At 41.0% G+C, this 14,080-nt stretch overlaps 1 protein-coding gene across 2 annotated transcripts in view; it reads right to left on the bottom strand.

The window, feature by feature from the left end:
* Positions 1-1,158: 1,158 nt before the first annotated feature.
* nck2a (NCK adaptor protein 2a) overlaps positions 1,159-14,080 on the bottom strand; it is a 52,879-nt gene continuing 39,957 nt past the window's right edge. For both annotated transcript variants that reach the window (XM_004081587.5, XM_011489376.4), the window contains exons 3-4: positions 5,652-6,427; positions 1,159-2,651 (exon numbers count right to left, since the gene is read on the bottom strand). In XM_004081587.5, the coding sequence (XP_004081635.1) occupies positions 2,457-2,651; positions 5,652-6,427 (971 nt within the window). In that variant the 3' untranslated portion in view covers positions 1,159-2,456. The remainder of the gene's footprint in view (positions 2,652-5,651; positions 6,428-14,080) is intronic.

Genomic DNA, 14,080 nt, shown 5'->3' with positions numbered 1-14,080 from the left:
AGATATTTTGCCAGGTTTGAACTTGTTTTACCTTCGATTTTGTCTACATCGGTCCGAACCTTTCACAAAATCAGGAGAGTCAAACATTTTTTACCCCATTAAAAGCTAGGATTTAGAAATAAGGAAATGATTATTAAAATGCACCCAAACCCTTTTGTTTCAAATTCTTGACAATAGGAAAAACTTGATTCAAGACTTAAAAAAACCTTAAACAGAAACAAAATGTTTGGTTTAATTTTAAGGAAGTTCAAACAATGTGAGACTGGCATTCATTGTAATATTTGGGACACAAAAATGTTGATTTCTGTTCTTAAGATAAATGCTAGGTTTAGATTTTATGAGAATTTATTAAGATGGCCCAACTTGTACTTAAATGACATTCTCCTATATATAGTTTTTGTCACTGTTATCAATATAAACTACAATTTTTCCATAAAAACTCAAATACAAAACTTTATTCAGTTGTACAAAATTAAACTAAGTAATTCTATCTTACAGATGAGTTTTTTAGCTTATTTTTCCCTTTTTGAATGCTTGTGTGGAAATCCTCGTTTCTAGATTTTAATATTTTTTTATGGTTTTGTCAAGAAAAAATGACAGATAATTTTAGAATTTTCAAGTGTAGTTTTTCTATTTTTGCAGTGCACGGGTGTGGAAAAATATGAAGACCATCCCCAGACCCAACTGAGGGCTGGTAATGTTCAAATATTAGTGAGCATCACCAGAAGTGAACTGAGATTTTTCAGTGACCTGCAAACTATCTACAATTTCACTTTTTCTATAATATTTTCAGCCTTAAACTGATAAATGTTGTATTCTTGTATGGCGCTTTTCTACCTTCTTCAAAGGCCAGAAGTGTTTTACAGTCACAAACCCATTCACACAATGATGGCGGCAAGGCGGGAATTAAACCTGCAATGTTCCGATCAGAGGTCGACCGCTCTTCCACTGCACCATGGCCGCCCAAAACAGCTATTTATTAATTGTATGTGGGGTATCGGGCGGTGGAATGGGTCAAAAAGTGGGGGTAGAAGGCTGAACTCTTTCACTCCAGCAGCTCCTCAGAAGTTCCCAGCTTTGACGGCGGTTCAACAAACGAACCGAACGTCTTCATGAAGCCGTTAAACAAAAAGAACAACCACCAAAAAAACAAACAGCTGGTTTTCCAAAAACTGGTTTTATTGAACAAAAGTATCTGAATTCTCATCAGGTTGTCGGTGATACAGTACCATGGTCGGATCTGAATGATTCATATATGCACCTCTTCTTACTTTGATATTTACATACAGTGGAGACAAGAATTAAATAACAATGCTCAATAACATTCAAATGGATCATATAAAAGCTGAGAACCCCCTTGATCAACACTTCCACTGGTAAACAAACGCACATGGAGAGTTAAAAGAAACCAGATTGCAGGGGGATGATGGTGAAAAAGAGCAGATTTCCCCCCTAAACCACGTCAGCTGCTGCTCCTGTCCCTGTTTAAGGTTTCAGCATCACCTCAAATCCAGGCAGCAGCACTTCCAGCTGCTCCTTTCTGGGTTTCCATGCGTTTGACAGGTAAGCCAGTTCTGAGAGGAGCAGAACCAATGTGTGGTATAACGGTTAATCTAGTTAATCTACCAAATAATCTGGGTTTATCCATTTATACCTTAAGGCTGTTGATTCCTATTAGTCTTTAAACGCGTCTCATTGACTCCATAATCTATATTTTCTATACAATTCTCTGGAAATCTGCCAAACACTACGAAGAGCAGCCTTCGATGGCGGGAACGGATGAGGTTTAGTAGCTCCTAAAATCTGGGTTATTGTTCTTCCTGGTGGAGCTCCAGGCACATCTGCAGAGGGAGTCTCAGCATAAAGCAGGAGCACAGCAGGAATGAAGGTGCAGTGACCCCCGGGGGCAGAGTGGCACGTTTGGTTACACCCATCGACTCTACAGGAACTTGGCGGTCTCCTCTATTGCAATGAGGCCCCGCCCCCCTCTGCCTTAAGGAAAGAGTTCAGACCGGCTGAGGCAGACAAATTCAGGAATTGCAGAAATCAAAGGAATGGTGGGAGAAAAACGATTAAAAAGGCAAAAGAGTGATTGTGGTCACTTTGTGAAAAACAACTGGTGAGGAAATATAAACAAAGAGGTCTGAAAGCAGTCCTTAAAAGAAAATGAGAGCTCAAGGTTTGGATCTCCTGTGTGTTTTAAGAGCGACGGTGCGACTGACAACGTCCCTGCTTGTAAATAGACATGATGAGTGACATCAGAGTGAGACCCCCCCCCCCCCCCCCCCCCCACACCCCAACAAGGCCTCACACGTTCTGTTAGCAGCAGATGTGCTCACTGGAAACACATCCAGGGCAGAGAGGCCGGTGGAAGACCGGAGGATCTGAAACCTGGTCAAGTGAGACAGGTAATGGAAGAAGGGGGGCGGGGCTATGAGAGCGTCGAGGCGTGTGAATCACAGCAGCGCTTTGACCAGATACAACTTCTCCCCCTGATCGCTGGTGAAGATGGGGGCTTTCTTGTAGTGCTCCACAAGTTCGTCCATGGAGTTGAACCTGCGCTGGCCGATGCAGTACACTCCGTCTGAGAGCTGCACCTTAAAGTGCTTATTCTTCCCCACCGCCTTCAGAGACACAGAGAAATCACTGGGCTGCAAAACAAAGAAGATGGATTAGAGCCGACTCTCCAGCAGATGGCAGCAGAGTCTCCCATTTGCAGCCTTTCTGCTTCAGGCTTTTGTTTCTTTTTGTGTTTTTTTGTCTTTTTTGTGAGATAGTTCCAGATAAAACCTCCTTTTACTCCCTTTATCCTGCTCCTAACTGCTCCGCATTATGGATCACATGTAATGAAAGAGGAGGTCTGAGGAGCTGCTTTGAGAGGCTTTTGGGCTCCACACTTAAGTGGACAATAAATGTGTTGCTTATGTAAGTATAAAATATTCTTTTGTTAAACCTTTTTTTTGTGGCAAAAACAGACCATTTTTTTCGGTCTGAATCTTTATCCCCACATTTTTTTAAAGGAAAAAAAAAAAACTTTTTTTGACCCAAACATCAGAAAAGAGTTAATTACTCCAAAATGATAAATCGTCTCATTTAGAGGGGCAAGGAAGAAAAACAAAACATCTACTAATCTACATTATGTTTGACTTGTTTATTTTAAAGAGTGTTTATTGTATGAAAGAGACAAAACGCTTAATAAGATGTTACAAAAAACACAATTTAAAAAAAACACAGGTAATTTATGCATTTCTGGTATAAAGTTATATTTAATACAATGTATGTATAAATGTCTTTAATTTAAAACACGTGTAGCAAACCTTTGAGTTCCTCTGTTGGAGCATAAAAGAGATGAAAGATGAAAAAGATGAAACCTTTTATTAAAGTTTGATTCATTCTGAGACATGAAGCTAATTCTGTCATAACTCTCAGCTCAGAAGCTTCTGAGCTCAACAATATTTTAGAACAGAATTAGTTTTTGGTGCCGAAATTCAGACGGAAACAGTCTGGAAGTGCAGAGTCAGGGCGCTAGGTTTCCTTATCTATGCTTTGGAAAAGTCTGAAAGAAGTTTATGAGAATGATAAAATAATAAAAATAAATAAATCCAGTTGTCTTCAGGAGGATTTTTGTTTGGTGCTACTTCCTTGTATGGTGAAATAGTTGCTACCATTTGGCTCCAAGTCTTTAAAGAAGCGAGAAGGAAATGCAGGTGAACTTCAGGACTTAAACTTTAAAGATCCACTCTGATGAAAACGGTGTTTTTAACATGTTCTTGTGACAATTTCCTCATGATGAAGGACATGTATATGTATATTTAAAGAAAATTATGCTTAAAGTTGGATTTCTTAGTATTTTTTTATTCAAATCGATGTGAATCAGGAGCAGACGAAAAGATGTCGTTTAAAAAAGCGTATTTGTGACGTAGAAAATGAAAGAAGTTGAATATTCAGTGAGGTGGGGGGCTTTAAAGGGTTAAAATGCCTCCAAATATAAATCAGAGATTGCAAATGTTTCTCATTTATTAAATAGTCTTTTCACCTTTCTGTTTTGTTTGTTCATGACTAAGCAGAATATATGGGGCTTCTAATGCTTAATAGAAAAAAGAACCATGACTCAGCAAAAACATAAACCGAGTCATCAAGAATCCCATTGATAAACTAACTGCTGCTCTGAGCAGGAAGTGTACTGTGATGAATAATTCAAGTAGACTCCAGGTGAAGCCTTAATTGGTGGATTTTTCTATTCAGTGATGAAAGTCAGGCAAGGAAAAAATCCCTGAACTTTTCTTTGAGCGATATGGCGGGCACAGAGCGAAATTTTGGAAAAATACGTGGTCTTAGATGCATTCTGGTGCATTCTGGCAACTAGTTATTCACTTCTTTATCAAGAAACTAAGACTAATTGGAGCATCATGATTTGTCATTCAAACCCCTAGTTTGACTCTCCATTAAGGACTTGCTGGTCCTAAAAAAGAATTTGGAAAATTGCTCAAAGTAACACAATCCTACAATCTACGCTTTTCCTTAAAGCTGCAAAACATACAATTGCTAAAATATAGTAACATCAAAGCCCCAAATGGCAAAAAGAACACCAGTAACTATGATATTCTATGAAAATACCTCAGTTATTTATACATTATTTCTGCTTTAGAAATGACTGATGTACAACATCCACTTGCACTGTTTTCTCAAACTATAATTACATCAAAATATGGGATCTGCTTTAAACTATAATTCTATAACATAATACATCAATTCTTTAACACCAATACTAAGTAATCTGGGAAATATCAAAACAAACATACAAACTAAACTAAACATTGTAAACATTATTTTTTAAGGGAGTGCGGGTCCAAACCATCAAATACTTATAATTAATGTCAACTATACTGAACTAAATCATGGTAATTAGGAAATACAAATAAATTAGATAAAGAAATGTATTCAAAATAAAAACTGAAACTCAAAACTAAAATTGAAATTATTTCAAAATGTGGTTTTGAGATTATTTTACACAAAAAAGTATTTGACCTACACTACCTTAAAAATCTTTTTTTTCCAGCCAAGACCACTTCAATTTGTTTTTTATCGTCTTCTCACAACTGAGGTCGTGACCACGCTCAATAATGACGATGCCTGCCATTATTTTAACACAAATTTGATCGCAAACTCTTCAGATGTGTTTGTGAAAATTTAGCGTGGGTCCGCCAGTTTTGGTCTCTAGGGAAGCGAGTCACGCTGACCACGTGGTGCAGACAGAGCCAATCAGACCCGTCGACGCATCCGAAAGCAACTAAAACGTCCCGTCATTGGTCAATTAGGCCGGGAAGACGAGGGATGGCCACGACCATAGAGGAAGCTATCTGCGGAGAAATATAGAAAATAAAGCTAAAATTAGCTGATTTCAGACCATTTTTTAATCCGGAAAGCGATTTGTCCGTAGAGATCAGGTCTTTATTTCCCGGAAAGTACGTTCGGTTTGCTCAAAAACCCGGATTTCCGGGAATTCCCGGAAGACTTTCATCACTGTCTATTAGAAATCTTCACTTCCTAAAGTTTACCTCAATTATGATTCCAGCAAAACTCAGAGGCTGTTGGAAGCGTCTAAAACAAAACTGCGACTCCTTTATCTCAGGAGGATTTTCTGAACTTACCGAGGATTCGCTGTCTCGTATGAGGAAGTCGCCCTCCTCTCCCCTCTCGTTGAGGAAGTGCTCGGCCTGGTGTCTGGTGATGTTTCCGTAGTACCAGTCCCTGTCAGCGAACCTCCCTGAGCGCGGCGGCGCCAGGCGGTTCTGCTTGGGGCTGGAGAGAGGAAACGGCGTGCCGGGCTGCTCGTCCAGCACAATCACATAGTTTTTAGGTACCAGTCCCACAATGCCGCGTTCGTTCCTGCAACTCCACCACTCGGGATCGTTCTCCGGCTTGTCCACCACGTCCATGATCTCCCCCTTCTCAAAGTTCAGCTCCTCCTCTGTCACTGAGGTAAAGGGATACAGAGTCTGGACCCTGTGAAGAACTCCGCCGCGGCCCCCCGCCCGCCCGTTAGCTAACAAAGTCCCTGCAGAACCCCCGTGGAAGCCCCGCGGGGAATCTCCACTGCCTCCGTCCTCCGGCCCTCCCACCTCCTCCTGGACGTAGTTTGATGGGAACCAGCCGACTCGGCCGGCCTGAGTTCCCCGCCACCACCCGTCACTGCACTTCTCCATCACGATGACCCTGGAGCCTTTAACCAGCGTCAGCTCGTCGTCGCGCTCGGCCGTGTAGCCGAACTTCACCACAGCGGGAATATTCAGATCGTAGATCCTCTCTGCTGCGCCGCCTCCGACCCCCCCACCGCCTCCGCTGCCATTGGAGGGGAACTCTGTGTCCGAGCTGGGCGTCGGGGAGGCATCCCGAGCGCTCGTCTTCCTCTTCGTCTTTCCCAAACCTGCAGATAAGCAAATCAAACGAGAGAGCTGACACTGAAAACTTTTGAGAGTTTAGAAACATCAAACATTCAATTTAACATCTATGTTTAGTTGTTTTTTTATTTAAACTTCAGGAGAAAGACTTCACAGAAGTCTAGGAGTGTTTTCTTTTAACTTTAGGGATGCAGTTTGTTTGTTGCTCTCGTGATTTTTGTCTAAATTTCATTTTAAACCAACTTCATTTCATGTTGAAAATCTGTTTTCTCAGCTGAAAATTTACAGATTCTTCCATTCAAAATAACCCAAACCATTTTAAAAGGAAAACTGGTTCGTGATTTGATGAATCGGAGTTCATTTTCTCCGTAGAAATTAATATCAATGAATGGATTTTTTAAAACTCAGTATGCATAGCATGAATCACAATACACGTGAAATCCCCTCAAAGACAGAAGCTGCAGAGCTACTTCTATCCGCCTGATTCTGTGCACAATTTCTTTCTTTCCTTTGTTCCTACACATTGCTCTCCAGATTTCTGAAGAATCGGTTGTTCAGGGAGGTTTTTTGCAGCAGGACCTTTAGGATGGTCTCTCACCAACCCACACATGCTTTACTTTGAATAAAAAAGGTGCAAAAGCAGTTCAAGATAAAAAGCAAGCAAATCTGGGACAGACTAAGTGGAAATGTTGAAGTCGGAGGAATCCTGGGCATGAGGAGAAGGCTGACCCAGACTACGGAAAAGCCGGGATGTCCCTCACTGTCCCACAAAGATCAACGTATTCCCCTTGTCATCACACCACACACTACATATAAACCTTTTAAAAACATTTGTACCTTATGCTACTTTGTACACTTTTACTGAATAGTCTGTCTGCACTGTATTTAATCGTATCGAGGTTCACTTGCAACTGAAGCCAGGCCCTTGTTTTTGGTCCACACCTGCCAAACAAACTTTATTTAAAGAAACAAACAAAAGAGTTTATTTGCTTAGAAAGGCGATTCTGTTGGCTGTTTGACAAACAGTATGAAGGTGGTTTCTTTCTTTAACATTGAATCTTTAGGCCCACTCTGATGAAAATGGTGTTTTGAATATGTTCTTGTGGCATTTTTCTGATGATGGAGGACAGACCAGTATATAAAATTAAGCTCAACATTGCATTTCTGAGTATTTCTTTATGTAATCGTTGTGAATCAGCAACAGGGAGCAGGAGGGTTGATTACGGTCCACAGTAGGCCTGCACAATATACCACAAATTTATCGTTATCGCGACATCAAGCTTTGCAATATGCATACCGCAAAAGATGGCAAAAATCGCAATAAATGGTTACCTTGACCCTTGTGCTATCCTAGGCACTTTAACATTGGGAGTTGGGTCATATAGACCCACTAGACAGTGCTCTGAACCTTTTTTCTTCAATGATTTGTGATCCTCACTGGTGTCCATGGATTACATGAAATCTTTCCACCTTTATCCACCTTTGTCATGGTAGGGAGAACACATCAATGTAAGAAGGGGGGGGGGGGGGGTCATCTAAGATAGCACAAGGGTTAAATGTGCTAAAACAAACTCATGGCAGCTTGAAATATTGAATAAATGAAATAAATCCCTTTATGCATTTAACCAATCGGAAGGACCCGTTTACGCTGTTGATCAATCAGATGAGCCCTTTTATGTTTGATGTTTGCCTCCTATGTCGACGAGGGTCATTTGGAGTATAATTTTTATACTGTTGCATTGAAATGGAAATGATGCTTTTGGTTTGTTTGATATTTGTTTATATACCGCAAATTATATCGTTATCGCAATATTAATCACCAATATCGCATATCGCGAGTTTTCCTCATATCGTGCAGCCCTAGTCCACAGCAACTGTTCCACCCATACCTCAACAGAGAATTTCTGTGGGGGAAAAAACCTGCCGCTCAGCAGAAACAATGATGTAGAAAAACCACAGTGTTTTTTATTTTGGCCAAAAACGACATAATCCTAATTAAAAGGGAACACTTTTCCAATAGTTCAAAAGATGATCAGAAAAAGAACATTTCACAATTTCATCGTGTAGAGTGGTGCAAATGGCTTCTAAAATAACATTTAACAGCTAAACCTGTGGACATGAGAGATGAATATCTATAGGTAATTGAATTAAAGCTTATGCGCCAAGAAGAAGCAGTGTGAAAATCAAACAAATGTGCCAAGTCTCATAACTACAGTTAACCTCATTTCTGACTAAGCTGCAAATATTTACAATTTTTTCCCTAAGCATTTTCTCTAACAGTCAGTTTTTCTAAATTTTCAATTTTTTATAAAAAAAAAGTATTAAAAACTAAAGAAAAAAAACTTTTTCCAGGATCAAGGAAGAATCCTTGTGTTATATACCTTGACACGTGCTCCTAAACGTCCAATGATGACAAACTGAATAAACTCAGTGCAGATGAAGCCTGCAGACTCAAATAGAAACATAGAAACTCAATCCTAAAGAGTTTCTATTGCTACTGCATAACCTTTCCAATGATTAGCCAAACACATGAAGCATTTCCTGCATTTCCTCATGTGAACTGCACAAGGTGTGGCATTGTTTAACTTGTTTGTCCTCATAAAACACGCCATCGTGCTTTTGGAACACTCAGCAAGCTTGGTGCCACCTACTGAAGTGATAGTTTGGAAGTGTTTTAATCAATCAGCTATTGCAGATCAGGCTTTCAACTGAAAGAAGAACCTGCTGAAAGAAGGACTTAGTTTTGACAGACGGCCATGATTAGATTTAGTTTTGAGTGGCAGGAAGCTCTGTGGGGAGACAAGGGATTGTGGTCAGCATGAAATCAGCTGAAGATGACCATTTCTCTGCCATGCTCCTAGAAGGCGCCATCAGTAGCTCTGCACAAACTGGTCCGGAAACACGATAACCTTAGAGAAACCTCAGTGGGGAAATGGTAAATATTTACGACTGGTGGTAACATTGACACTTAAAACACTTTCACGGAGCTTCATGAATGGAGCAGAGGCTGAAAGACAAGTGGAGCAGTCTGATCATGACGATCATCTTCAGGATGCTCCTGACTTTCCATTCATGTCCTCCCAAAGAGTCGCCAGTAAACAGCCTGGATCTTCAGTGAGCCCTGATGTTTATCCAATTCTCTTGCATGCATGCTAGTGCTTATTATACACTATGTGCAATTTCACTCCATTTACTCGTCAGCTGGGGTTGCTGGAAGTGCTCGTTCCTGCGTGCTGCTAATGACAGAGCATCTTGACAGCTCATCTCCCCCCTAGTTTGCTCCACGGTGTGCTGAATTGCCACAGAAATGTCACTGCTGATCGCAGCGTTTGGAAAATTTCTGGGTTCACAAAGAGTAGCATGAAACTTGCTGGCAGAGGGAGGCGGAGAAGTGCAGCTGAGAACAACGAGAGGTCTCCTGGCAGCTGTTTCTCCTGGACTCAGGAGACCCAGAACATCAGAGGCCACAGCTGACAAAAACGCTAAGGAGGAGGATGAGACGGGAATAACAAGCAGAGCGTGTTTGCGGATAGCAGCGTATATGCATGATCGAGGTGGTGTTGCACAGGCTGAAAAGACCTGCTTTAGGTGGTTAAAGAGGATAAAAAAAACAAAAAAAAAACTATTAAAACCAACACTCTAAAAGAGCAAAGGAGGGGAACGAACACACACTCCCTGCAAATGAGCGAGAACACCTGAATCCACACACCTTTCTTCTCATCTCATTTCCACTTCAAGGTGCCGGTCTGTTGGTTAGCGTTGCAGTGGGCTTCACTCCTCCCGCGGATTCCACTGCAACCTTCACCTTCCTCTTCATCTCGTTAAAGGAGGCTTGATCTCTAAGCCCAGAGGACTTCAATTCAGAGTGAAGGTAGCTGATGAAAGCCTGCAGGTTGCAGCATATTCCTTTACTCAGTGGAGAAACTTTCGATGGAAAGAGCTGGTGCAGTTCCTGTGCTAGGGGGACACGATGGGTCTAATTGCGTTTAGTGAGTCTTTTAGTGTGGAAGAATAAAGAAAATGCAGAGACAGGACCTTCAAAACAATGCTTTTTCAGTTGGGTGTAGTGTTTGGAGTGAATCCCAGGTGAGTTTCATGTTTTCTTAATATCAGTATTACTATAAAAGTTCCGAGTTGCTAATGCATGTTCTGTGTAAAGCCACTAAAAGCTGCCGAAAGCTCAGCGACTTGGGCCTCAGTCCCAACTGCCCCTGAAGGTGAAAATGGGCTGCCTGTGGGGGAAAAAGGGTCAAATCTGTACAGGGCACGCAGGTGATCCACAGGCAGTAGTGGTTTTAGGCTTGGGCTTACGGGCAATTGCCCGGGGTGCAACTTTAAAGGGGGCTCAGTGCTTGAAAACAGACATAAAAAAATCTGCGCCACTATTGGGTTTCTACTATCTGTTATATCACAGAGTTTGGAATGGCCTGAAACCTGCAAATCTGCGCCCCCTGCAGCTGCACGCGCTCCTGTCTTTGAGAAGGTGCCACAAATGCATGTGAAGAAAAAGGGGAGGGCTGGAGGCTAAAATGGCGCACAGAGTGCAACCTCGATTGCGCAACACCTGGATCATATCGTGCCTTTAGATTACTCAGCTCATGCTAATAATATCATTCTTTCTTAAGTATTGTGGACATTTTTATTAGAGGTCTTTATTTTGCTTTGGGGTTACTCGCCCGGGGAGTAAGTTAGTATTGACCCGCCACTGCCCACAGGAAATATAGAGGTTGCAGACTACTCAGTGAACCCGTAGAGAAAAATTGTTCAATCACATTGTTCAATAGGCATGCTGTAAGCAACAGACCGTAGTGAACACTTTAAGTAAGGGTGAAGTAGGTGAGACGCAGGACGGATTTTTCATTTTTTCAACCTCCTCAAAACCTGCACACTACGAAAGAAGCTTTAGTGCTTTTTAAGCACTTATAGTGCAACCTTACTGTTAGATTTGGGAAATTAGTAGAGGTGTTATGATACACATAGTTGAACCGAGGCATTTCGGTACGGCAGTTTCAGTTCGGTTCACTTCTGTACCGTTTCGGTATGTTTTTTCTTTTTTATCCCGCACAGCTGCTTTGTCACTCGTAGTGGGGAAACGAGAGCCGAGCAGCCAGTTAACTAGCTGCGTTGACTGTTCTTGCCTCATACTCCACTCGCCCTCAAACAGTCTCAGAGAGAGAGTAGACAGAGAAATAGATTGCTCCATCTCCTTCCTGGCATTGAAACCCATGAACACACATGAACAGCGTAACAACATGAACCTCACTTCTCTTCATAGCTCTCTCAGTGATAGTGAAGAATTCAACACAAAATTTCACACTTCCCATGAGTTTTAGTGGCTATAGGCGGGCCTAACTGTCAGGTTGCCACTGTATTAACTTTGCGCCGAGGCGGAAGTAATGTTAGCCGTGATTTTTCTCCGAGACGCAATTAGGTGACGGACAGTAAGCTTGTCAACATATGGCTAATGCAGACGCGAGGCCAAAGATGAGGACCACCCCCATCTCCTTACGCTCTCCTGTGTGGGAACACTGTGGCTTTGTTGTCAGCATCCATGAAGGGAAAAGACAATAGGACAAGTCGAATGCTGCGTGTTGACATTGTTACACAAAGATAGCATATGCCACAGTAACACATCCAATCTGTTAACAAACTTAAAACGGCATCACCCGACTGTAACAATCGGGTCTACAAGAAAAAAATATGTTCAAGTTAAAATGTTTTTTTTCAGGCCAGTGTTAAGTATCCGAAGTTTTTTGGTTCATGGCAGATAATTTTCTTAGTTTATTAATCAGATCACCTACATAGGTCAATTTTATTTATTGTTACGTAAAACCAATAATTGTAAGTAACTTTTTTCTGCCTTAGTTTTCTGTACCGAAACAATATCGAAAATAGATAGATAGATAAAAAAATTATTAATCTCTTAAGGGAGAAATTCAGGTGTCCGGCAGCAAAACACACACAATAAATAACAATAAAATAATAGTACATAAAATAGCAGTTCATATTAGGGAGATTTGTTAAATAGCAGTACCGAACCGAGCCCTATGGAATTATGAATCAAACTGAATTGAGATTTTAGCGCATCGTTACACCCCTAGAAATTAGACATTCGCAGCATAGTTTGTGAGGGCGTCCTACGGGCACCTGCGTATCACGTGCACACAGTGTATATGCAGCATTTGTGCGCGGTCAGTATGGGGCCAGCACACACACCTCACTAACGACAAGTGTGTGCGTAAGGGCACCGGTAAGACGGCATCGCCTGTATGTCATAAGTGGCGTGCAACTTGTTTTATCCTTCCGAATACTTCAGAATACACTTACCACACGCACTACAATCATATCATGTTCCATTTTCATGATGTCCCTTTGCCCCCTTAACTACTGTAAGTCTTCAAATGCTTACAGAATTAACGTTGTTCCAGCGGATTCTGAAAAAGAGAGGTCGTATGAGCCTCAAGGAAACTGCAAGACCCTGCACTCCCCTTAAGATTCAGCCGCTTCTGTCTACAACCCTCCATGGGCCTAGACAATCCAAAAACCACAGCATCAACCCTGTACAGGTGAATGTGACTAAGGCTTTAGAAAAGTACTTATTTTAACAAAATGTGTTAAAGTTAGAATAAAGATCAAAACACTCAATCTTTTTGACCAATATTTATAATAAATGTGTTGTTTTGGATTTAAGTAGGCGCGCCGTATTCTATAACTGTAAAGACTTTCAAAATAAAGTGTTATGAAAGTCGAAAAACAGAGAAAAAAACATCGACCTATTTAAAAGTAATAATTTTTTTTTTTTTTTATTCCTAAAAAATGCCATTTGCTTTGTTTTGGACAGGTGAGGTCATTCTTACCCATGCTGTTAGGGCTCTAAGGGGACAGGTGGGCACTGACCCAGTTGCAATAGTAAGTAGGTTATCTGCTGAATTGTTTAACCAAACACACATTTTGGTTTACTGAAAGATAAAACTAGGGTACAAAGCAGCATGAAGTTATTTATAGTTGGATATTGAAATAGATGGTGATGAAACGGCAGTAGTAAAAATCACCTTGAACAAAAGGAAAAGCTGGAGATAATGGTAATTACAGACCGTCCAAACTCTCCATAACCATTACGTGGACTGGCTCAGGGGGTGCAAACAAATGTCAGGCTGCAGGCAGAGCGACGTAATCTCGCTTTCAGCCAACCAGGCTCTTAATGCAAGTGTGTGACTAAGTTCCATTAGCCTCTGACCTCACCTACTGCTCATCATCATGATCGTGTTCTCGCCTACTGGATTTTTCCATGCTTTAAACACTAAAGCTGCTGCAGGCAGGAAGCTCAGACCAATATGGAACAGTGCCATAATGCTGTAGTCAATAAGTAACTAAGTTAGGGGGCAAAAGGGGGATCCATCATTCCACTACCGCTGTTATAAGCAGGGAACAGAAGGCAGTATAACCTCTGCACCCATAAACTATCATTAGTCTGAACTCTTCCACAGTTTCTGATAAAAATGACCAAATCAATTCCAAATTAATAGGTTTGATTATAAAACAACAACAAACAAACATTCATTCTTTGTTTTTTCTTACACTGAAAAAAAAAATATATATTTTTTTAATCAGACAATGTTGACTGTTCCCTTTCTATATTTTAACTTACCAAAATAAAAGCACTATGAATTTACTTTGGT

This window comes from Oryzias latipes, chromosome 21 (assembly GCF_053564925.1).
Source record: "Oryzias latipes strain Hd-rR chromosome 21, Olatipes_Hd-rR_3.1".
NCBI classification, from domain to species: Eukaryota; Metazoa; Chordata; class Actinopteri; order Beloniformes; family Adrianichthyidae; genus Oryzias; species Oryzias latipes.
The sequence above is the reverse complement of the archived record's forward strand: the minus strand, read 5'-3'. Positions and strand labels throughout refer to the sequence as shown.